Raw genomic sequence first — 25763 nt, 5'->3', positions numbered from 1 at the left:
CCACTAAGTAAGGTGCAGGGGAAATGGTGATTGGGGCATTTTACAGTGAAAATGGATGGTTTTCGAAGATTTAAAATGGCAAAGGAAGCCATTCTCACCTTCAGGAGAGCGGTTAAATGACTTGCTTATTAGGGTGAGGAAAGAGCGGTTTTAAAAAGTTGTGTGTGCTTAAAGGTGATCACATTGACAAAAAAAAATCAACTGCAAAATTTGATAACAGCTCCTGTGTGAAATCTGTTATTAACCAAACTGTAAGAAAATGATGTGTATTCCCTGCAGCCATAGTGGAATGTCTTTTAAGATGCATGAAGACCATGATTATCCTCTATGCTTCTCATTATCCTTCATCTGAGGATTTCAAAATGGTGGTGAAGTATTAAATCCCTTTTCCTGATGGTTAAATTTAGGGACAAAGAAGTGACTTGACTGAGAATATACAGCAAGTCTGTGATGTAGCTGGGAATAAAACCCAACAGACTTGACTAGAGGCCCCTGCTGTAACCACATTAGAAGTTTAACATCTGTGGATGGCTGAAGTGCTGGCAAAACAGATTAGATGAATGTTAGAGAGATCCAAGGCAAAAGATAGAAGTTAGATGCATGCATCTGCTCGAGACTGCAATCTAACCCTTAATATTATGCTTGATCAATGCAGCTTTTCATTGAACAATGAAAGGTTCAGAAAGGTCTCACTGCATATTTCTAGCAAACGAGACGAGGGTTACTACCTTACTGATTAAGTGTGTCAAAATATCTTTTCCCTAGATGTTATTCTGTCACCTAATTGCCAGAAATAATGACTTGGTAATCAGGTTTTCTAACTCAAGCCCTCAAAATTAGGCCTAAACCATGTCAACACTGGCTGTGCTATTGTGGCTACATCACTATCTATTCTCATTCAATCTCTCTTATTGGTGAATGGAACTAGAAGCATTTATTCCGGTGAATTTCACTGCCAGAACGCCTTTATTTATGCTCTGTGCAGCTTGCAAAACCAGAACATTATCATCTAATGCCACATTGCCTTTCACAGTCCATTAATACTGCCCAGCTTTACAGCATAGCCTACACCCAAGTAACATGTGCACTAATCATAGAGCTGATTTGAAATTAAAATACTTCTCAATTAACATTTTATTGTTCCATGGAGTGGAGGACAGAAGCCTCTCGATCTCTCTCTTTAAGGCAGCTTACTCTTTGGTTCTCCATTACAGGAATTAGGCTTATACGGGGGGGATCTCAGGCCATTTCTGAAAGCATTAGTGTGTGTTTTTGGTGCACATCAGTGTGTGTGCGTGTGTGTATATATATTAGTGCCATAGTGTGCATAGTGATTGCAAGCTATTTAGAGTATAAATAGCAGGGTAGCTGTGGCAGCATGGGTACAGCTCAGCTGTACCAAGTACGTACCCACTGGGTTCAGGCAGGTTTGTACTCGGCCCGCTGAAGCTGTATCAATACTGCTCAGGCTGCTGTAGCGACATCGCTGTTTCTGTTCACACTAGCAGTCATCGAGCTAGCATGAGTATACGTACCCGAGCGGGGAACTACACCCCTAGCTCGCAGGGCAGAATCTAAGAGGCAGGAGTGGATACAGCGCTAATCACTCGGTGTTTGCTCCCGATTGTAGTGGCTGCAGCTAGAATGATGGGGGAGTGGGGGGACGAGCTGGGTTTCCAAGAGCCCTTGGAAGGAGGAGAGGGAGGTCTGTGACACATACTAACTTGGGAGGTTGTTCCAGGAGAAGAAGGAGCAGGCACAAAACTGGGGGGGAGGGAAGAGCAATTAATTAAGACAAAAGGAGCAGCTGGGACGACAGGAATTTTTGAGACTTTGTTGCTTAGAACAACTGGTTCTCTAAGAGCCAGGCGCCTGTAGCCCAGAACTGCCCCTACAATCAGTGGAAGTTTTGTGTGGGGAAAGGAGCAAATCTCATTCTGCTATCAGTTGTTAAGCAGGTCTCCCAACAGACTACAGCCATTCTTTTTGGGTCCCAGATGAAGGATGGTCCAGTGGTCAGGGCCGTAGCCTGGTACTTAGGAGCTCAGGGTTCAGTTCCCTCCTCTGTTACGTTTCAGAGTAGCAGCCGTGTTAGTCTGTATTCGCAAAAAGAAAAGGAGTACTTGTGGCACCTTAGAGACTAACAAATTTATTTGAGCATAAGCTTTCGTGAGCTACAGCTCACTTCATCGGATGCATTTGGTGGAAAAAACAGGGGAAATTGATATACACACACACAGAGAACATGAAACAATGGGTTTATCATACATACTGTAAGGAGAAAAGGAGTACTTGTGGCACCTTAGAGACTAACAAATTTATTAGAGCATAAGCTTTCGTGAGCTACAGCTCACTTCATCGGATGCATTTTCGTGAGCTGTAGCTCACGAAAGCTTATGCTCTAATAAATTTGTTAGTCTCTAAGGTGCCACAAGTACTCCTTTTCTTTTTGCGAATACAGACTAACACGGCTGCTACACTGTAAGGAGAGTGATCACTTAAGATAAGCCATCACCAGCAGCAGGGGGGGGAAAGGAGGAAAACCTTTCATGGTGACAAGCAAGGTAGGGTATTTCCAGCAGTTAACAAGAATATCTGAGGAACAGTGGGGGGTGGGGTGGGGGGGAAAAATAACATGGGGAAATAGTTTTACTTTGTGTAATGATTCATCCATTCCCAGTCTCTATTCAAGCCTAAGTTAATTGTATCCAGTTTGCAAATTAATTCCAATTCAGCAGTCTCTCGTTGGAGTCTGTTTTTGAAGCTTTTTTGTTGAAGGATAGCCACTCTTAGGTCTGTAATCGAGTGACCAGAGAGATTGAAGTGTTCTCCAACTGATTTTTGAATGTTATAATTCTTGATGTCTGATTTGTGTCCATTCATTCTTTTACGTAGAGACTGTCCAGTTTGGCCAATGTACATGGCAGAGGGGCATTGCTGGCACATGATGGCATATATCACATTGGTAGATGCGCAGGTGAACGAGCCTCTGATAGTGTGGCTGATGTGATTAGGCCCTATGATGGTGTCCCCTGAATAGATATGTGGACAGAGTTGGCAACAGGCTTTGTTGCAAGGATAGGTTCCTGGGTTCATGCATCCGATGAAGTGAGCTGTAGCTCACGAAATCTTATGCTCTAATAAATGTTAGTCTCTAAGGTGCCACAAGTACTCCTTTTCTCCTCTGTTACAGCCTTCCTGTGTGACCTTGGCAGGGGTGAAAGTAAGTCGAGTGACTTATCGGTACGCTGGGGCCAGTTCTGGCCCCCAGAAGGAGCGGGGTTGAGGGGGTCAGAGCCAGCCCCAGCCCACCCTGTAAGGTAAGTGCCCCTCCTCCCCCACTGGGGTAGCAGCAGCCGCCTGGGGCTCCAGGGGCTATTTAAAGGGCCAGGGGCTCCCCTCTTCTACCCCCCTGGCCTTTTAAATAGCCGCCAGAGCCCTGGGGAAGCGGCGGGGCTCCAGCGGCTATTTAAAGGACAGGGGCAGCAGAGGCAGTTGGAGCCCCGACCCTTTAAATAGCCGCTGGAGCCCCTGCTACCACAGGGCTCTAGGGGCTATTTAAAGGGTCCACAGCTCCCCTCTTTCACCGCCCCGCTCCTTTAAATAGCCTCCGGAGCCCTGGAGTAGCGGCGGCAGGGCTCTAGGGGCTATTTAAAGGGCCTTGGTGGTAGAAGTAGAGGAGCCCCAGGCCCTTTAAATAGCTGCTGGAACCCTGCAGCCACTACCCCAGGGCTCCAGCAGCGGGGCTCTGGAGGCAATTTATAGGGCCTGGGGCTCCAGCCACTGCTGGGAGCCCCAGGCCCTTTAAATCGCCCCCCCCCAACCCCCGGGGGAAGCTGGGCTGCCCAGTACGGTGCACCAGCTTTTACCGGTATGCCGTACCAGGGCGTACTGGCTTACTTTCAGCTCTGGACTTTGGACAAGTCACCTGGCCTTTCTACGCCTCAGGTCCCTATCTGTGCAATGGGGATAACAGTTCTGCCCTACCTTGCGGGTGCGAGAGGGTAAATACCTTAAAGATTGTGAGTTGTTCAGATATGATAACATGATTCAGATAATGCATTTATCAGCTGATAATGCATTTTGTACTCAGGGCCACATCCTGCCACTGTTTGGAATCGGTGTGGAGGACTGGTTACTATGTGTATTTCCCAATGCTGGCAAGATGCATTCACTTGAATTACTTTGTGGTAGAAAACACAATGTTGTACCAAACAACTCCCACAGGTATTTTTATTACTTAACGTGAACCAAAGGTTAGCCTATTAAATAGTTTAAAGCACCGGGCAAAGTGCTCGAAAAGTACTGAGTGCTTTACTTAATGGGAAACTAACTGTAATTTTGCCTGCACAAAAACTGAATAAAACTGAGTAAGCAGCTCAGGATTAGGCCCCAAAGCTGCAAAATGTCCAGATCCCTCTGCTCATCAAAATGGCCAGTACAGGAATGTGACGAATAGTGAGAATGTGCTGCTCGGACACAGACATCTGTCAACTGCCTTTTAATGAATTGAAAAATATTGAAGTGAAACCAATCTTTTAAGTTACAATAAAGCAAACAAATAAAATATCAGACAAGTAATAAAGAAACTGGTCTCTCTCTGCTCCGGTTTGGCCCAAGTCCAGTGGAATTTTAATAAAATGGCCCCACCCGTGGCCTCCAGGTTTTGCAATAAGGGGCTAGTGCATGGGTATCTGAAAGTGAAACATACTAGAAATAAAACTGAAGCTGCGTGGTCTCTCTTCCTTCCCCAAGCTGAGAGAAATGCAAACAGATTCTACAAAAGTCACTTATTTTTAAAATTTCCATTTTAACAAATTAAGATAGAGAGAATTTTCTCAGTGCTCATCTACCTTTAACATCTCCTTGAAGCAAGATTTCCAATAGCCTCCCTCAAAGGAGCTGGAAAGAACAAGCTTCAGAAATTCAAGGGAAGAAATGTACTGGTTAGTTTTGCAGAGTTAAGAAACTGTAGTGGGAAAGGCTGATGGCCGGTGATCATGCATTGCATGGTTAGAATTTTATTTTTATAGAAGCAAGAGTAATAACCTTTAGATGAGACATTAAGCATTGGAAATAATCGGTCAGGCTGAAGATTGTAGCTGTAAGTCACCAAAAATAAAAAACAAATACAAATAGAAATTTCCATTTAACAACAGGCTGTATGTGTAAGTTACTCTTTAAAGATCTCATTCTGAGTATTGCCAACCACAAGCGTTCAAAAATCATGACTCAGGCCTCTCCAAAATCATGAGATTGGCTTAAAAACAATAAATGTTTTTCTATTTGATTTCTGAGCCTTTAGGCTGCTCTCACTTCACATTTCAAACTGTTTGTCACTACCCAGAGGGCTAGAAACTTACTTTCATTTCAAATGAGAGCTGAGAGTCTCATGCAATCTCTGGATTCCAGCATCTGGGGAAACACCAGGTATAAACAAGACTGAATCCCTCAAACGCTACTAAGTAAAGTGCTCACCCTTGGAGCAGCAGGCCTGGTGCTATAGGGAGACAGCAGAAGGGTTGTGTCAGCCGTGTGAGTGAGTTGGCATTTGCTCGGTAACACCTCTGCTCTCTGGCTTCTAGTGATGCTACTCTACAAACTCAGCTGCCCCTTCCCCTAACCACCAGCTCTGCTCCTTACAGCCCCAAATGCTTCCTCCTTGCTCTTCTGTGTCTGGGACTTGGAGTCTGCCCCCTAACCACCATCTCCACCTTCTGCAACCTCCAAGCACCTTGATCCCCAGATTCTCCCTAATGTCTGCAGACCTCACCCTGCTGTTTAGCAATTCCTCCTGTCCCAGCCAGGGGAATTCACGCACTTCTGATTCCACTCAGCTGCCTCTGCCCCCCATCCCTGCTTGACAGGAGTCTCCATCTCCATCTATTTGGCCTTTAAGAATTGGTCAGTTAGCACTGAAAAGAACACGCTTCAGTCCACTGGTGGTTTGCAAACTATTCTTAAATTAGTCAGGTGTGTGAGATGGGGCCTGGAGTGGCATTGTTCTGCTTCCTGATCTGGCCTTAGTTCAGCAAAATATCAAAGCATGTGCTTACATCCCATTGCAGACAGCAGTAGCACAACCACTTCCAGTGCATCAGTTGCAAGGGGACTTAAGCATATGCTTAAAAATGCTTATCAGCATAGGGATGGAATTATTCATGTGCTTAAAGTTAGGCAGGTGCTTTAGTGAGTTTCATGACTAAGGCCTGGACGGTAGGGTCAAAAATGAGAACGATTCCAAGATGGCAGCACAAATGCTTACAGGGGCAACACACGCATGAGTATTTGCAGGACTCATTTTCTACCAATGTTCATGTAAATGGCACATAAACCCTGGTGCAAAGGGTGGTGGCAAAGTGATTGGAAACAGTAATAAAGCAATTGGCTAAGCAGCAGTTCTGCAGAAAATGACCTGGGGATTATAGTGGATGAGAAGCTAAATACGAGTCAGTGTGCCCTTGTAGCCAAGAAGGCTAACGGCATATTGGGCTGTATTAGTAGGAGCATTGCCAGCAGATCGAGGGAAGTGATTGTTCCCCTCTATTTGGCGCTGGTGAGGCCACATCTGGAGTCCTTTGTCCAGTTTTGGTCCCCCAACTACAGAAAGGATGTGGACAAATTGGAGCAAGTCCAGAGGAGGGCAACGAAAATGATTAGGGGGCTGGAGCACATAACTTTCGAGGAGAGGCTGAGGGAACTGGGGTTACTTAGTCTGCAGAAGAGAAGAGTGAGGGGATTTAATAGCACCCTTCAACTACCTGAACCGGGGTTCCAAAGAGGATGGAGCTAGGCTGTTCTCCGTGGTGGCAGATGACAGAACAAGGAGCAATGGTCTCAAGTTGCAGTGGGGGAGGTGTAGGTTGGATATTAGGAAACACTATTTCACTAGGAGGGTGGTGAAGCACTGGAATGGGTTCCCTAGGGAGTTGGTGGAATCTTCATCCTTAGAGGTTTTTAAGACCCTGCTTGAAAAAGCCCTGGCTGGGATGATTTAGTTGGTGTTGGTCCTGCTTTGAGCAGGGGATTGGACTAGATGACCTCCTGAGATCTCTTCCAACCCTAATAGTCTATGATTCTAATTGGTGGGCTTTATTTTAAAAAAGATTTGTATTACAGGTGCTCGTTTGAAGGTCTACTTAAGACAAACATTCCCAAACAAAAATCTTTAGCTTTAGCAAGCTAAGGCAAAGCTGACAAGTTTTACGCTCTGATCTACCAGATTGTTTATGGAGAATTGAATGAGATGGGTCAAGAAACACCTTTAAAAAAAAAATCACAAAATAGAGATCTGGCATGGAGTATTTTTAAAAACACGTTGTCACTTTTAAATACCAGTCTTAAAATAATTGTGGTGACTCACAGAAAGATTGCCAGTGGAAAACAAAATAAACTAAAACCATTTCCTTTCAGCCTCTTTGCAGCTCACTGACGCAAATGCTAAGGTGAACTAAAAAAGAGTAATAGGATTTTTTAATGAGTGTCTGGCAATCTAAACAGTTAGATGTAATCATATTTGTTATATTAAAGTGAATTTAATTCTAAGGAGAGCACTAGACTTATATTAAAAGGAGTCAGTAGATATCCCCAGAAAATTGGATTTGGTTCTATGGCTTATCGTCGATATTACATTGTTCCACGAGGCTGTATTTTATCAAATGAGTGAAAACGTTTCAGTAAACTTTGAATTTTCATCTTTTCAGTTAACAGTGTAGCTCTATCATCACTCAAAAGGATTAGATGAAATACTGTCACCAGAAAAGTTATTTTGTCTCATTTTAATTGTTTGTACTTAATGAGCCAGGTTCACACAGGATGTGGTGTATCCAACAGGGGAATTTGATCCCATGCTTGTTAAATATAATTGCCACTAGATTTTCTTGCTACTTAGCAGATAATTAATGGGTAGGTAGGATCTAAAAGCAACAATTTAATGAGATGCTTAGCTTCCTAGGAAAATGGGAGTTTCTATGTCCGACTAAGATATCGTGGCTTGTAATATTGTGACCGCTTCCTCTTTGTTTGTAACATTTGGGGGACATGGCAAAATTCTCTGTTCCTAAAGGGAATTATTATAGATCCCAGGCTTTGCTGCTTTTGTAAAGGGATGAAAATAACTGAGAAGGAAATCGCAAAAGCCACCAGCATAAAAGACCAAGCAGCTTTCCTGTATGGCCTTTCATAAAGGACTCTGGAACAAACAGAGATCTCCCTCTGATCACAGTAAAATAAAAGAATGCAGTGACCACCGCCCTGTAGCTTAAGTACCACATTTGTATTAATGGTGCTTGTGCTGAGAAATATAGTCTTATATGAATCCATAGGACTAATCCAGCTAACACTTCAGATACCAGCTGGAATTGGGCAGCAGCCTATTACAGTGAATTAGCCCTCAGTTATAGTGCGATTGATGGAGTGAACTGTATGATGCAAGATGGTATCTTACTACAGCTACTAATCAGACTTTCCTTCAATAGATGCACATTAGGATTAGGATTTCACTACTGGTAGCAGGAAGTGGTGGTGTTCTGGTCTGGATCTGATTTAGCTTAGGGCCCAGGTTAGAAGGTGAAGCAGGGTCAGGGCATGGGGTCATACTGAATGGTGCTAAAAGCTCCTGAGCTGTTCTCAAACACAACATCCACATCAGTTCAGGCGCCAGCCCCAGAAATGCAGGGGCAGTTTCAGACCCAAGTACAAGAAGCCAAACACCAACCCAGAATTCACAGGGGGCTGGATTTGAGGTTCTGAGCTTCATCTCTGTTTTCCAGAGCAACTGGCAAGACCCGTTATCTGTGCTAGACTCCTACCGTCAGCAACCCAGCTGACACTGACCCCTTGCAAATCTATCCTCTTGCCAGTTCTGTCTCCGTTGCCTGGCTGGCTTAGCGCTAGGCAGGCAGGGGGATAGATTTGGCAATGTGCTTTTTTGGTGACATTTTCAATTCATCATGAAAGCTGTCTCCTCAGGCTCCCTGCCCACACCCCGAGCTTCCTGAAATGCGCAAATGTCAGACTCAAGCGCAGAGAAGAAAATGCAGAAAAAATAAAAATGCCTACAGATGAGAGACAAAGAACCAAGTGATGGAAGGAAAGGACACCACCAGCAGGTCTTATGCTTACTGAAGTGCAGAGCTTCTGGAGAGCCTACAGCTGAGCCTAAACCCCCTAGGTCCCAGTAGCTTTGGACAACGGAGAAGTTCAGAACTAGACATGGTGGAGATGAGGAGAGCTCTTTCTGGAAACAGAGTTGAAGCAGTTTGGGGCAGCTGCTGCTTCAGGCCCCATCCAACAAAGCACTTAAGCACATGGTTTAACTGTAGGCGTGTGGTTCAGTCCCACTGAATTCCATTGGATTTAAGCACATACTTAATTATGTTCCTGAATCAAGGCCAAGAGGCTAGCACCACAGACCTAGCTGACTGTATCCCAGTCAGTCTCATGAACCCCCATTTTACAAACAGGGAAACCGAGGCACTGGGAGTGAAGTGACTTGCCCCAGGTCACCCAGCAGGCCAAGCTGGGAATAGAACCCAGGTCTGCTGCATCCCACTCTATTGCTGTAGCCACTAGGCAACACTGCCCTTCCTCCCCCCTTCCACACAACGCACGCCAACCTCACACAAGGGCTCCTCCCTCCCAACGCCGACTGCTGGGCAAGGCCTATGGCTTTGCTTTCGTGCCGGAGCAGCAGAGAGCGAGGAAGGCCGACGCCGTCTCGTGACGGGCCTGATGCCGAGCAGCCTCAGGTCCCTCCGTGGCCCATAGGCCGGAAGCAGCTGGCGTGCGGGGGTCAGGCCAGAGGGAGCCAAACTCCTTCATGCTGCACAACAGCGCTGCCTATGAAGCCAGCAGATGGCTCTGCCCCAAATAGCCTTCTATAGCTGACCCACGACGCGGGAGGAGCAGCTGCATGGGCCGGCCAGGCAGCTTCACGCTGGTGAGCAGGGAAGGGCAATGCTCCGGATTCCTTGCCAGGGAGTGGTTTTAGGCTGTTGCAGTGCTGTGCTGGCCCAGACATCCCAGTCAGGGTGCCGCTATCGCTCCGAGGTAATGAGCGGGTAAATGCAGCAAGAGCAGCTCAGTAAAGCATCAGCAGAGTGGGTAAGGGGCCATGAGTGGTTTAGATGGGGACTCAGCCTTGGGGTCCCAAGGTCTGACGGGGCTGGCTGCGGAGGGTCCCCCCTGTTCCAATCTGCCTATTGTTCAAGGAGAGAGGCACCAACGCAGGTTGGGAGGGGATGGGAGAGAGGTTAAGAGAACAACGACCGGAGAGTCATCTGAAGAGAAATGAAGCCTCTTCCCAAGAGAGCCCCAATCTCAGAGGGACCTGAGACAACTACAAGACTCAGAAACAGGCCCCGGAAATGCTCGGATATGTATGCAGGGCATCTCCTTAGATTAGCGTATACGGAGACAGAACTGGCATAGCCAGCAGGGCCTTTCCATTCCTTGGCAGCCCCCCAGAAAGGTGAGGCCACAGCTCTAGGCTTTGCAAGTCTGGTCTATCTTTATTTATCTATTACCCCCTATTACCACAGCCTCTGAGCACCTCACAATCCGTAATGCATTTCTCTTCACAACACCCCTGTGGGGCAGGGCAGTGCTGTTATCTTCAGTTTTTCAGATGGGGAACTGAGGCGCAGAGAGACTAAGTGACGTGCCCAAGGACACACAAGAAGCCTGCGTAGGAGCTGGGAATTTAACCAAGGTACCCCCAGGCTAGTGCCCCAATCCCCTGGCCATCCTTTCCCTCTGATGGGCTGCCGGAGAGTTAGGCCATCCTCCCATCGCTGCAAAGAGGCAAACTCACTAATAGAAAACTTCAGCATTTTCCAAATCTCTGTAGCCCCTCCCAGGTTTTCCCATGGCTGGCCCTGGTGTAGAGACATGAAGGGACAGGACTGGAGATTAGTACAGAGGTTCCCTGAAGCTTGTATTTCATGGACATGTTTCTTAATTTTAAACAGCTGGGCTTCTCTTTGCTGTTTTCTACCTCGTCTCTCCAATATGGTCACCGAGCACCAGATCACGAAACCTGCACTCTGTTTATAATTTAAATCTAGTTCTCCTACATCCAAACACTGCCACTATAAGATATGGCCTTTGTTTAACCCCAGTCCTGTCCGAATTCCTTTTGGGGTTGGAATGGGCATGTTCCGATTTCTCTTCATTTAGTCTCTCTCTCTATGGACTATCTCAGCAGATCGTAACTGCATGGCCATGTTTTCATACGCATGCTGCAGTCCTCCCCCACAAGCCCTTTATTAAAGTAGCAGCTGCGCCCAATCTCCGCTCTTTCCCAAAGATCACACTGCAAAAGCTGTATCGGTTGTTTCCAAATACAAGCCATGTTCTCCTAGTTGTCTTTTTGTTGGGTTACAAAGAACCATGAAACGTATCAAATAATCTGTTTACAATCAGCATTTTTCAGGAGGAACTGGATTTTAAAAATCAATGAAACAGAATGATTAAGCCAGAGGATTAAATTGTATTACTTTTTTACTCTGTGTGTTGTGATAGCACCACAGAGTCCCTAATCTAATCATGCACCAGGACCCCATTGTGCCAAGCACTGTACAAAAAGACGCTCCACTGCCCAAAAAGCTAACAACCCATTACACTTTCCAAGGTCACATATGTTTAACAACAGCACTAACTACTCTGCCAGGCACATCTTCCTGCATTATTAACTGTACATGAGGAAACTTTCCTTTCCTTCATTCCTTGCTATTCTGTCGCTTGGAAGCCTTCAGAAAACCCTCATGGGAGCTCCCCGACGCTAGTCATGGCCCACCAGTAGGCCAAACAGGCTGCCAGCTGGAAATGAGCTGAACCCTGAACCTTGAACTTGATTACTCCAAACTTTGGGGGGATTCTATATATCTGGGCCTGGATCCTGATCTACTTTTGCACCTGGCCCCTAGCTCTGGATAGGCTGCTCTGAAGCCCCAGTTCTAACCATCCCTGAGTTTTTGGGGAGTTTGAAATCCAGACCCGTATGTTGTGGTTTAAGCCCATTTCTACTGCAGGACATATCAGAGTGGGTGGGAGAGGAGATCCATTCATCTTTCCCTTGCCCACCGGGGTTCCAATCATGGGAGAGTATTTAGCCTTAGTCCTGCTTCCATTGAAGTGAATGGAAAAAGTCCCGTAACTTCTAGATGGGAGAAGAACTGTGATTGCTATACTGACCAACTAAGAACTGTGTACTTCCCATTATATTTATTGATTGCCCCAGCCCACCCTGGCCTGCTTGTTTGTCTCAGCCTCTTGTCTCTCAGAGTGTAAGCTCTTTGAAGCAGGGACTGTCATTTAATAGGTGTTTGTACAGTGCCTAGCACAAGGGTCCCCCCCTTCCCCGCTTGTGGCCTTTAGGGGCTACTGCAACAAACAACAACAGAGAACATAGTGAAGTATGAAGACCTCTGCCATGCAGTGCCACAATTATGGAAAACCGGAACAAAGATGACCCCAGCTATTAGCGACTGGAGCGCTTGAAGGGGTTCCTAAGGGTGTGAGTGAGCAGCTCAAACCTCTGTTAGGAGTGTAAGACATCATGACCTCCAGCAGAATGCAAGAATCTGAAGGAAAGTCAAAGGGGAACAGGTTCATCTGAGCACCTAAAATGCAGGAATTTTGTTGAGGGTTTAACCAGACTCCTGCTGACCCAAACCTACATGTTAGGGGGCTTTCCCTTCACCCCTCCCCAGGTTCTTGTCACACAGACAGAAAGCAGAAGTCTGAAGTTCAGGCAATGCGATGTTTATTGGGGTTAGTTTCAAGCAAGAATATGCATAGCTCTGATGCCGCAGAGCCTTTACCTGTGTCCCTGTTCCCCCAATCCTCAGAAGCATAATTATACCTGCACTGCATGCTCCTGGTCCCACTCCTTACCATTTATGGTCATGTTCTGTTTTGGAAGGTCATGAGTCTGTGGGCTTGGTACCACCTCTTTTGTATCCTATAGAAGGGGTAAGGAGGGAGGTTGTTTTCTTGCCCCGGCCAGGCTTTTCTTTGGCTTTTAGTGTTTCTTTTACACCACCCTCCTTGCCCCCTCCTAACTGGTTGCTTGATCTTGGCTTGAGAGAGGAGCCAGGCAGCCTTCCAGTGTATGCTCGTATATTATACTCCCTGTCATGGGGATACTGTCAAAAATGTATCTCTCCCCTTTTTAAAGATCTTGTATGTTGTGAAGGCTAATGGTTGTTTTAAAAAAATCCCCTCATGTAATGCCGAAGGATAATACTACTTGGATTAGCCAGGGAGCACACTGCAAAAGTATCCACAATGACCCACGGCTTTGAAACAGGCTTGCAGCCCTTAAACACATGTTCTCCCTGTCTGTGTGGGCAAAACAAAATAAAACAAGATAGAAGCACGTGGAGGAGCAACGTTTTAACCCTGGTGGCTATCTAGACTAAAAAACGATTCCTTAATATGGTTAACCTCTAACATTGGGGTGGGGGGGTTTCTGTTCTTTTAAAAACCAACTTTTTAATTGTAATTATGGAAACATTTTCACCCAAACAAGGAAGTTCTGTAGCTATTCGTGATATTTCTCTTTCATTTTGACAGGCTTGGCACAGAGAATTATATTAAGGACGGACTTAATTCTGCAGCCCTTCATTGATCAGTGATCTTTTAACTGACATCCATGAACATTCTGTCAGATCCAGTGCCCTCTGAAGTCAATGGGAAGGTACCAATGTCAATGGATGCACCGCAACATATTTGTCATATTATATAACTCCTCACGCCTGCTACTGCTTGTCTTACTCACCAACTTCTACATGAATGGAAGACGCAAGAGATTTACTGCCCGTGCTATCTCCTGGGAATGACTTGTCAAGATAAAACAGGAAGCCTGTAATATTAGCTATGCAATAAAACAAAAGTTGTGCTTCAAGTGAAAATATGAAACAAAACTCTCTCTCTCTCTCTCTCTCTCTCTCTCAATAAGAGAGGATTGATGCCAAGGACACAGTGCAAGAACAAGACGACAGGAGGTAGAGAAGACACATATTAAAGGTGTTGACAGGTTAATGTATAATAAACAATTCCAGGAGGCAAAATGCTGAGCAGAAGAATAAGCTTCCAAAATCTGATCTATGCCTTTCTTTGATTAAATGAAAATCAAAGCCTGAAAGAAAATAGAAGTTCCACCTCAGCTGGATTGATGGCTCTGTTAGAACACACGTTCTCCGTCCCGCTATCTTGCTTCCTAATAAAAGGTTACAAACAAACATTCCTGTACATTCATCAGCCTGATCCACCATCTCAGTGAAATGCCACGTGCAGCTGTTTCTAAATACATGCCAGGAATCTGTCTCACTTACACCACTTTATAGACTGGCTCACCCAGGGATGGTCCCCGAGCTGCAAAGCCAGCCCAAATGTAGCCTGATTAATTGTGCTATGGGGACAGAAAAAGCCAGTGACTCAAAATGGGAATGTAGAAGCGGTTTCCTAGAGACAACTGGTTTAATTGCTACCAAAAAGCCAGAGAGCAACAACTTTCCGTCACTAGCTTCCAATCTGCCTTACATTTGAGCCAAGGATGTCCATGTGAAAGGCTCCACGTTCCATTCCAAAGGCGCCAACCTCCTGAACTGTCTTGCCTTGTTTTCCTAGATCGCCTGCCACAGCAGCTTGCAAACTTGGTGTTAGTTATTCGAAGACATGTTAAAATATGTTCTGTGTAAGAACCAGCCGAGACAGAGAGCTGGCAGGCTCTCAAGTCCCAACCTTTGTTCCTCCCACAATAAAGCTCATGCTTCTGGATCAAGCCATCCGTTCATAAACTTTTTCCTTTTTTTATGATACCACTGCATATTCTTCCTGCAGCGGATTTCACATGTCCTGCACGCAAGTAGATGTTTGCCAATTTCATCAATGGGTGGTGAAGGAGAATGAGCTTCTCTACTGGGGTATGGTTTGCTTAAGAGTTTTACAGACCACCCACTCTAAACATCAGCCTTTTAGAAAAGGAACAAGACAGAGGGCTCTGGGTGGGTGTGACACCCACGGAGCCCTTGGTGTCAACTGGCAGAGGGCACAGGGGGAGCCTATGGTATTACAGAGATTCCTTGGGTCAGATAGCCGCATAAAGGTTCACCATAGAGTGGCATACGAGGTCTCAGCCAAGAGCCAGTTGCCCACCAGTCATCATGATCATTATAAAATGTACGTGAAGATCATATTTAAGGAGTTCTGTATATATACTGAAAATGATGCAGTTAAGGTCTTTGTAATTAAGGTTGATTCCCAGGAAGTGACATATCTTGGGGATGTTCCTTTCAGGCAGGAGGTAACTGATACTTCTCTCCCTGTCAGAAAACCAGACTTAAAGGCCATTATGTGCCCACTGTGATTTAAATGGCCAGACTACATGAGAGTCTCATGAACAACATCACCTCAGAGCACAAATAGCTCCTGCCACTTTGAAGCCGTTCCTGTTTGCATAGCTCAAGTCAGGACAGCGTGAGAGTCGTTAGCTCTGCTCCCCGTTAGCAGTGCTTAATTAACCTTTAAAAGAACAAGTGAGGAAAATGAAACATTAATGATGTCTCTCATTTGCATTTGGGAGTAGTGTAAAGGTCTCAGATTAATCCCTACAAACCAGGCAGAGCTCTCTGAGCTGTAATCAAAATTCCTATTAAGCTGCACATCTAGCATGGAGGGACCTTAATGCTACTCTGGGCTCAATATGGGGAAACAAGTTACTTCGTATGTCTCTTACCCCCAGCCTACAATCAGCCTGAAACACACATTTGCCCCATTGCCCAGAAATAATCAACCTGGAGGTGCCATCTCCCTCTTTCCTAACAGAGTGACACAGATGTAAAAGGGAATTCTGTGCTAAGCAGCCCCTAGGGAGAGCAATGGCCTTGCCCATGAAGGCACTAGCTAGTACTAGGGAGTTAGGCAAGCCCCTTCCAACACATGCAGCTGTCCATGGGGGGGGGGACCAGAACAGATTGGGAGCCCCCCAGGCTAAGACACAGCATGTGCATCTGATTACTATGGGGCTGGTCTGAAGGGAAGCTTCTAGCTTCCCCACAAACTCACAGGAATTTTTTTGACAAAACATTTCCCCCCCCCCCATCAGAGAATGCCGAGTCACCAAAAGCAAAACTTCTCCTGGGAAAAGTTTGATTTTTGACAACAATTTTTTGATGTGAAGAAATATTGAAGAAAAAAAAGTTTTGAAGGTTTGTTTGTTTTTTTTAAAAAAGAAAAATTCTGGTGCCAAACCATTTTGTTTCAAAATTTAGGCCAGTGGATGTAATTAAGAAGAGGTTGAAATCACAACAAAACATTTTTGGTGGCCCCAAACCTATATTTGTATTTTAGCCAATGAAAAAGATCAAGATTTCAAGCTCTCATCCCAGTTTAGAGTAGAAAAATTCATCAAGATATCAAAAACTCTCATAGATGGAGAAACAATTTCCTAGATAGGTCTACTCACAATTTCTGACCAGGTTTGGCTCCTTCAATCCAATCCTAGCTTTGACCCAGACTCTGCTCCAAACAGTATTCTGGCTGCTATTAGAACACAGCCAGCTGAACTCATCTTCTCTAAAAGTTAGTTCCAGTAATAGCCCTCTCACTTTTGTACAAAGGGCTCCATACCCTAAAGGCCTTACAGTTAGGGTGGTTATGCTGGGCAACAAAACCACCTCTCCATATATGTTGCCTAGATCAGACCAAATACAAATAACTCCCTTGCGAACATTTTTAATGCTGAACAAACTCACTTTCACCAAAACACAGCAGCCACTTAACTACCCAGCATATGCCAATTACCAAGCAGTTGATTCAGTTCCTTCTTTATGCCAACAGTCGGTGCCAGCTTTGTTAGAACAATCACTAAGAGCCCTCCCTCTCTCAACACATTAAACAATCCTGGAAGGATTGTGTGTGATCTCACTGCTTCTCCTCCCATCTCTCCATTTCCGTCCTCTCCTCCTGCCTCTCAACTCTTACCTTTTAACTGTTTTCTCTTCCTTTTGGAAAAAAATATTTTTCGCTCTCCCCTTTTCTCTTTTCCTCTGCTTCCCCCATCTGACCCTCTTCTTGGATCCTCAAAACAAGTTTAAGCTGGGCTTTAAAAAGGTGTTTAGGCTTAGTTCTCACCCTCCATATTACCACCAGCAAATGATCCGTGCCTCAGTTTACCCATCTAGCAAATGTGGGTGTGAGGCAGGGGTGTGAGGCATGGGAATGTATGTAGGGGTTGATGGATACATGTACCAGTGCAGAGTGTTATTGTTTAACTTGCTGACACAGGGGGAAGTCAAATGCAGACGCTGTCTGTCACCCTCTGTGTCCCCACAGACACACCCGGTAAATCTTTCCCAAGCTATGCCTCCTTGCCCCCCACAAAATGCTGACTGATGGGACTTTCCAGCAGCACTGCAGAAGAAGTGGATCAGAGGGAGTGAGAATCTTTCCCCTTTTGGAAGCCTCTGGCTTTGAGACGTGCAGAGCTGGTGCTGATCTCACATGCAGACAGAAAGGAATCCCGTTGAGGAATACACCTGATGGGCCAGAGCCCAAGGTCCTTCCCTCAGGCAAACTCCAGCTGAGGCTAAATCCAATGGGGAACTCAAGTAAGGGATAAATAAAAGTGGAGTAAAGACGTCAGACCTACATGTGGATGACTGAGTGACATGGAGTCATCTGGCCATAGGGTGACCAGACAGCAAATGTGAAAAATCGGGACGGGGGTAGGGGGTAATAGGAGCCTATATAGGAAAAAGACCCAAAAATCGGGACTGTCCCTATAAAATCAGGACATCTGGTCACTCTATGCTCCCACGATGTCCAAGCAGCAATGTTCAGTACCTTTCATTTGATTGGGATATTAGGGTCCCATCGGGCATCTTTTATACCAGAGTCAGGTCTAATTCCCACTGACTCCTTTGTCTGTGTCAATGGGAATTTTGCCTGAATACAGTGTGCAGGATCAGGCCCTTTCTTTTAAATTTGGAAATCTGCATTCTTAGCACAGACCAGAGGGCGCTTGACAATAGAAGAGAAGCCAGCACGAGAGTTCATTGCAATTGCCCTGATGTAGGCTACACTGCTGTCCCAGCTCCTACCCTGTCATTATCAGCCAGTGACTTCTGATCTGGCCACACCTCCTGCTTCCCCTACACATCCACCCAGGGCCGTAAGCAGGGTGGGGAGAGCAGGGCAGCTGTCCAAGGCACAATGCCCTGGGGACAGAAAAATGGGGCAGCATGTGGGGGCAGTCATGGCCCCTGCCCCCAAATTTCTGCCTTCCATTTAGCACAGCGGTTTTCAAATTGTGGGGCGTGCCCAAACCTCTGTGCTAAATGGAAGGCAGAAATCTGGTCGGGGGGGCACAGGACTCTGCGTCACCTCTAGGGGACGCAAATATGCCTGATTGCAGCTCTGCACCCACCCACCCTCACGCAACTGAACTATTATGAATTATTCTGCCTGAGCCCTGAACATGTCACAACTGAGATCAGCCAGCCTGTCTTCCTCCAGATCCCAATAGCAGCCGATTGACACACCCTGCATTAACTCCCTTCTGGTCTGAAGGTTCCTTCTCCTGGTAGTCCCCAAACAACAGCCAAACCACTGATGCTGGGGTCCAGGATTTGCCCTGTAACTGTAACATTTATAAAGCATGTTGAGAGCCATGGACAGAAGGTGCTGTAGAAGTACTAGTGCATTAGTAATAGCAAGGGGTGGGATCTTGAATCTGTGGCAGATTTCTAGCAGAAGCACTCTTGCAATCTGCTGGGAGGATTTTTCCTCTTCATCGTTGGTAATCAAAGGTGCTAGCAATGGGAAGATAGGAGCCACTAGGGATTCTATCAACATGAAAAGATACCCAACCCATGGAGCGTACAAAGTAAAATCCATGTGTGTGGGCCACAGGTTAGGACACTGGACTAGAAGTCCTGGGCTTTATCCACAGCTCTGCTGTAGGACCTTACACAAAGTGGCTTTCAGTTTCCTCCCCTTTAAAATAGGGCTACTGAAACGCATCTTCCTTTGCAAAGCTCTTTGAGATCTATGAATGAAAAGCACGACAGAGGAGCTCAGTACTATTAGCTGTGTCCATAACCTATAAGATTCGAAGTATTGTGATGAGAATGAAACAAAACCCTGCAAAACTCATTTATTTCTCATTCCAAACCTAACGGGGGGGGGGCGGGTTTATGCTGAACATTTGGTCTGTACAAACAAGCAATCTGTGGTCAGGTGTGCTCTCGATCAGCTGCCAGCATCCTTCCCTATTGAAAGCCCGGCCTTGCAGATGGCACCGAGGGGCTGCGAAAGTGCCCACAATGGTTCTAGAGTTTTACTTGTAATTGACATGCGCACAGGAAATGTGAGACTGGAGAGAGGCCCGGGGCGGAGTGAATCTAGATTTGTTTCTGGTTTGGATGTGATTCCAGTTTGCATGGTAGACTGGACTGTAGAAATGTTTCTTAGCCTGTCTCAAAGCCTGGTCCGACCAAGACTTCAAACAACTGACAAACCACCGTCAAGGTTCAGCCTACACTACACACGGAAACAATGTTTGCAACTAGGTTAGAGAACAGGTGTACTCGAACCAGCTTCCCAGACATGGTTCCATTTGCAGTGTAGACCTGCACTTAGGACGGAAGAATCCCATGCACTGCTACAGACTGGGGACCGACTGGCTAAGCAGCAATTCTGCAGAAAATGACCTGGGGATTATAGTGGATTAGAAGCTGGATATGAGTCCATAATGTGCCCTTGTTGCCAAGAAGGCTAATGGCATTTAGGGCTGCATTAGTAGAAACGTTGTAAGCAGATCGAGGGAAGTGATTATTCCCTTCTATTCAGCACTGGTGAGGCCACATCTGGAGTATTGCATCCAGTGTTTGGGCTCCCTACTACAGCAAGGATGTGGAGGGCAATGAAAATGATTAGGGGGCTGCAGCACATGACTTACGAGGAGAGGTTGAAGGAACTTGGCTTATTTAGTCTGCAGAAGAGTGAGGGAGGATTTAATAGCAGCCTTCAACTACCTAAAGGGGGCTTCCAAAGAGGATGGAGCTAGGCTGTTCTCCGTGGTGGCAGATGACAGAACAAGGAGCAATGGTCTCAAGTTGCAGTGGGGGAGGTTTAGGTTGGATATTAGGAAAAACTATTTCACTAGGAGGGTGGTGAAGCACTGGAATGGGTTACCTAGGGAGGTGGTGGAATCTCTATCCTTAGAGGTTTTTAAGGGCTGGTTTGACAAAGCCCTGGTTGGGATGATTTAGTTGGGGTTGGTCCTGCTTTGAGCAGGGGGTTGAACTAGATGACCTCCTGAGGTCTCTTCCAACCCTAATCTTCTATGATTCAATGAATACCAGCTAAAAAAGTGCCATGCAAATGCCTGTCATCACTTTCTGGTGACATTGTAAATAAGATGAAAGCAGCATTATCTCCTGTAAATGTAAACAAACTTGTTTGTCTGAACAAGAAGTAGGACTGATCAAGAAGTAGGACTGAGTGGACTTGCAGCCTCTGAAGTTTCACATTGTTTTGTTTCTGAGTGCAGTTATATAACAAAAAAAAACTACATTTGTAAATTACACGTTCATGATAGAGATTGCACTACAGTTCTCGTATGAGGTGAATTGAAAAATACTATTTCTTTTGTTTATCATTTTTCCAGTGCAAATATTTGTAATCAAAAATAATATACACTTTGAGTCCAATTACATGACAGAATACAATAATATGAAAATGTACAAAAACATTCAAAATTTTAATAAGGTTCAGTCGGTAGTCTATTGTTTAACAGGGCGATTAAAACTGCGATTAATCGCAATTAATTTTTTTAATCATGATTAATTTTTTTGAGTTAATTCTGTGAGTTAACGGCGATTAATTGACAGCCCTAGTCTGAAGTCCATTCGCCTGTGAATCATCAACCTCCATTTCCAGGGTCACAGTTAAAAAATTTACACCAAGGCAGCAAAATATGGGGCTTTGGGAGGTGAAGCTATTCATTCCCCAGAATGGCTAAGGGTGCTGCTCTTCCTGTCTTGGTCCACTTTGAATCTCCTGGGGGGTGCTGACTTCGACACAGCTAATCAACGGCCACAGCAGCTTTTGTCTGAAGCCAGTTAAACTGCAGTGTAGACGGCAGAGCTCTCTGTAAAGCCAAGGTGGCAATCCCCACTTTGTGGCCACTTAGGGCTGCAGAAGGAAGAGTTTGGACTGGGTTTTTGACACAGATTTTCAGTGCGGGGGTTGTTTCTCTCTTTTCTTGATTACCTATCCTTTAATACGGACAACAACTAAACAACCAGGGGCTGATCCTTCAGTCTTTGCCCAGGCCAAACTCCCACCTCAGGGAGAGTTTTGCTTCTGGAGGGAATGCCAGATTTGGCCAGAAGAGGAGTTTAAGCCCCAGGAACCTTCTGCATCACTGGGCCCAAATGTGAGGGCATAATATGGCTTCCGCTGTATTAAAGTTAAACAGGGATGAACTGCATTGGTACTCCACACTGATCAGGCAGGAAACCATATGTTCACAAGCTATTAAAATACCCACATTGGCATATCTGATTTGTAATTATGTCAATTCAAAGGCGAACATAACTCAGAGTTCCCGGTGCCGGGGCATGGCATGGACACAGCTAAGGGTTTCCCATAAACAATCCACTGACCATTTATTTCCACCGTACATATATCAGAAAGCACCAAACCAGCACAAGCTCCCTTTCCAGGGATTCAAAACAGTCACAGGAATGACAGTGGAAGAATTAGGGCTGGTGCCTGGTATGTACTGAGTCATGTGAGTAGCTTTTAATACGGGACAGCTGAGTAGAAGTTCACAGAGGAGGTGATGTCAGGAGCAGGCAGGCCAGGAAGACAAGACCAAGACTTTGTATGACAAAACTTGAAACGTCTCATTTTTGTCATGGAAGTCACAGCTGTGAGAACTGCCCAGCCCGTGAGCCTGGTTCTGCAAACACCTCCGCAGCTGAGTACCGTTAGCCCCATGAATGATCCCACCGAGGCCAAAAGGAAAGGATGCTCTTTTGCCAATCCGACCCTTCCTCTATATTTTTTAGAAGCCAACGTATATTTCCAGAAAAACAGTGGTTGGGAGCAGGGGGCTGGCAGATACTGAATTCTAGAATCCATCACAGTAGGTTGCACCTGGCCCAAGAGCAGCATGAAAAGGCCATAAAGAGGATGGAACCAGCCCGTGGGGAACAGGATATGTGCAAAAGACTTCTACAGAGCTGGTGGAGTAGCAGGACACCAGCCCCTCTCTGAGTCTCTCCCATTGTCCCAAGGGGTCCTCGGAAGCAGAGCACAAGGGCCCAGGTCCGGAATAAGGGGGAATCATAGAATCATAGAATCATACAATATCAGGGTTGGAAGGGACCTCAGGAGATCATCTAGTCCAACCCCCTGCTCAAAGCAGGACCAATCCCCAATTTTTGCCCCAAATGGCCCCCTCAGGGATTGAACTCACAACCCTGGGTTTAGCAAGCTAATGCTCAAACCAATTTCTTAGAGGATCTTTGAAAGTGGTGCCAAAAAAATCTGGTGGTAAAGTCTAGAGATAATTTCCTTGTAAGAATAATCAGAATCAATGGGATCCCTTGGAGAGCACGGTGATACTCAGCATGAGTGTGGCAGAAGCCGGCAGAAGTTACCAATTTCTGGTGACTGTTCCATTCAAACCTAATTCAGGAGGGGCGGGTGGCTGAATGACATGCCAGCATTAGTACTGTACTTCCCAGGCAGTCACCGTAATAGGGGCTACTGGCCAACACAACACCCCTGATCAAGAACACAGAATTCCTTTCCTCCTGCCGGATGCTTTTCTTTAGCAGACTGTGTGGATGATTGTGCCGTTGGAAGTGCCCGAAGCTGCTCCTCCATTTATAATGTAGTCCTTTATGTTCATCTCAGAACTGGACATCAGTTTGTTTCTCTCCTGCCCCGTAATTACTGTTTCTATTCCTCTAAGGCACGCCTTCATATCCTCTCGGAAGGAAGGAGTGTAGAGTCCATAAATGATAGGATCGGTGCACGTGTGTAGCAAGCCAAAGAGAAAGAGACTGTGGTTGATGTACTCGGGCATGCTTTGAATCATGTCTGGCTGGAACCAGTACCATAGGCCCAGGAGGTAATATGGGGTCCAGCAGATAATGAAGGAGGCAACTATCACAATGGTCATCTTCAGGGTCTTCATTCGCGCCTTGGAGATGTGGTTGTTTTTGCTTCTTGCTAGACCTGCAGGGAAGAGTCAAAGGGATAATTGTATACAATGCAACAGCATATAATCAGGAAGAGACTAACATTCACAGCTCAGCCTCTGTCAAAGTCAATAAGAGTTTGACTTCAAGACTCAGGCCTGATCCAAAGACCACTGGAGTCAGTGGGGGCATTTCCATTGACTTCTGTGAGCACTGGATTAAGCCCAAAACTGCAGCTGAATTGAGTTACCACAGGGCTGAAGTAGTGCCCAGAGGCCTGTACTGGCTCTCTGTACTGGGGTGTGCTTCATTGGGACATATGGCCATGCACAAGGCGTGGGTTGGGCCTCTCCCAGAGGTGGATGAATAAGGATGTCCATTTTCAAGGCTGCTGTCTTTCATCACTATAAAGACACTTGACTGGATTGACGCCTGGCCCTCCCCAGCTATGCAGGAGTCAAAAGAGGAGGAAGCTGCCCTGGGCCTTGCACACCCTCCCCATCTCTTCTCGCCAGGCCTGAAGGAGACAGTAGCAGGTCTCCATGATATTCCTGGAAGAAGTGGGCAGAGAGAGGTGGCAGATTCGATGCTCTGCACCCCCTCCACCATCTGTGCAATCTGTCTCACCACATATTACGATATACAAGGCTCCCCTGTTCAGCTGTCTGTTATTTTCCATCAGAGGGGACTTGCCATCCCCAGAAACACACCTGCTGTTTCTCATTTTCTAAGCCTGGAGATGTCAGGCACTGATGCTGATAATGCAAGAGATGCCTATGACGGGGAAAATTAGGTCTCAGCAATACCAATAAGATCACATGGAAGTATGCTGAATGCTAAATAGCCGCAACCTGCTCACCCTTGTTGATCTTCAGTTGCTTACTGATTTCCCAGATGATGCGGATGTAGCAGACAATCATGACGCTCAGTGGGGCGACGTAGAGGGTGGTGAAGGTGAACATATTGTAGATGATTTCTTCCCAGTGCTCTTGGAAACTTCCATGCGTCACACACTGGGTAAAATTGACACCCGGGATAGTGTGCAGGTGAAAAAGAAAAAGCTGAAATTAAGAATGAAACACTTAGAGATCAGAGTAGCAGCCGTGTTAGTCTGTATTCGCAAAAAAGAAAAGGAGTACTTGTGGCACCTTAGAGACTAACAAATTTATTTGAGCGTAAGCTTTCATGAGCTAGCTGTAGCTCACGAAAGCTTATGCTCAAATAAATTTGTTAGTCTCTAAGGTGCCACAAGTACTCCTTTTCTTTTTTAGTCAGAGATCGTTCTTAAAGGGGCACTGTCACAATGACAATCTCCTTCCTGGGCTTGCTGGGAACACCTTCTGGCAATTATTAAACCCAAAAAGAATTTAGAAAGTCTTATTACATAGGGTTTGCTGGATTGGGTCAGACCACAGGTCCATCTAGTTCAAAATGCTGTTTTGACAGTGGGCAGCACCAGATGCTTTCGAGAAAGGTGTTAGAACCCTGCAGTAGCAGATGTGAAATAATCCGTCCCCACATTAAGTCTTGTTCTATCTCTTATCAGCAGAGCACGAGATGTATATTGACTTTCATCATGCACGCTCTTTGCTGACTCAGCCCATCACCCATCTCAAGCAATCGTCTGGTTCGTTCATGGTCAATTCCACTGTCCAGTCCTCATGCACAAGTATGACTCTGCAACGTTTGGGATGCAGCTGGTGAGAAATGGGTTCTGTTGGAATTAAAAGCTCGTTGTGGTTTTTTCCAGGCCTCGATCATAAACCTCAGCCATTATTGTAATTATTTCTTATTTTGTGCCAATAGACAACATGGAACCAACTACTAGCAAACACATCAATTAATTCTATAAGCCAGGTTCTTATAAATAAATCAGAGATAAAGTCCTTGATTTGGGGTGGATCCATCTCTCCTTTCTAAGTATTATGATGCTGTTCTCCATGATAAAAATTATTCCACTATCAAAAACATACTTGGCCTAAGAGCAGAAAATAACCCCCACTGAGCTTGTAAGCCAATGAGTGGATATTTTAAAGGTTGTTGTTCTCAGCCATGCAATATTTGATGGATTCAGTAACTGGGTGAAGAGCCATTTATCTCTCTCAGGAACTCAGAATTCTTTTGTGCCGCTACAACAGCACTGTAGAATTCATGCTCACAAGATTTATTTTCACTCGATGGCAGCTTCCTGTCCTGAGCTGAAAATACACCCCACTTATCTCCATTAGTGTCAGACATTCCTATCACTGTCTGAAGCTGGAGCATCTTTTGAATGAAAAGTCTCGATACTAGCCTTTTAAAATGCCAATCCCTCAATGTTTTCAGTCTCCGAACCTGGCTGCCCTTGCAGCACTGAAATTTGTACACTGAATAAGCACTGGAAGAAGGACAGGTTAAGTATTTTATAGCAGTCATAGTCCAGACACACCATACTGTGGATATGAGAGACCAAGGCCCAACTCCTCAAAGGTAGTTAAGTGCCTAACTCCAATTGATTTCAATGGGAGTTCGGTGTCTGAATACCTTTGAGGACCAGGA

The 25763-nt window shown here is 45.6% G+C and overlaps 1 protein-coding gene and 1 long non-coding RNA gene across 6 annotated transcripts in view; one reads left to right on the top strand and one right to left on the bottom strand.

The window, feature by feature from the left end:
* Window positions 1–3138: 3138 nt before the first annotated feature.
* Window positions 3139–14790, top strand: LOC122456060. The gene is made up of 2 exons (XR_006274688.1): window positions 3139–3320; window positions 13579–14790. It is a non-coding gene; the product is annotated as an uncharacterized LOC122456060 (long non-coding RNA).
* A 5859-nt stretch (window positions 14791–20649) lies between these two features.
* LOC119863048 (gonadotropin-releasing hormone II receptor-like) overlaps window positions 20650–25763 on the bottom strand; it is a 54242-nt gene continuing 49128 nt past the window's right edge. For all 5 annotated transcript variants that reach the window (XM_038420791.2, XM_038420789.1, XM_038420790.1 and 2 more), the window contains 2 exons: window positions 24085–24286; window positions 20650–23262 (listed from right to left, as the gene is read on the bottom strand). In XM_038420791.2, coding sequence (XP_038276719.1) covers window positions 22853–23262; window positions 24085–24286 — 612 coding nt within the window. In that variant the 3' untranslated portion in view covers window positions 20650–22852. The remainder of the gene's footprint in view (window positions 23263–24084; window positions 24287–25763) is intronic.

Source organism: Dermochelys coriacea, chromosome 10, assembly GCF_009764565.3.
Source record: "Dermochelys coriacea isolate rDerCor1 chromosome 10, rDerCor1.pri.v4, whole genome shotgun sequence".
NCBI lineage: Eukaryota > Metazoa > Chordata > Testudines > Dermochelyidae > Dermochelys > Dermochelys coriacea.
Note: the sequence above shows the minus strand (reverse complement) of the source record. Positions and strands in the feature narration are given on the sequence as shown.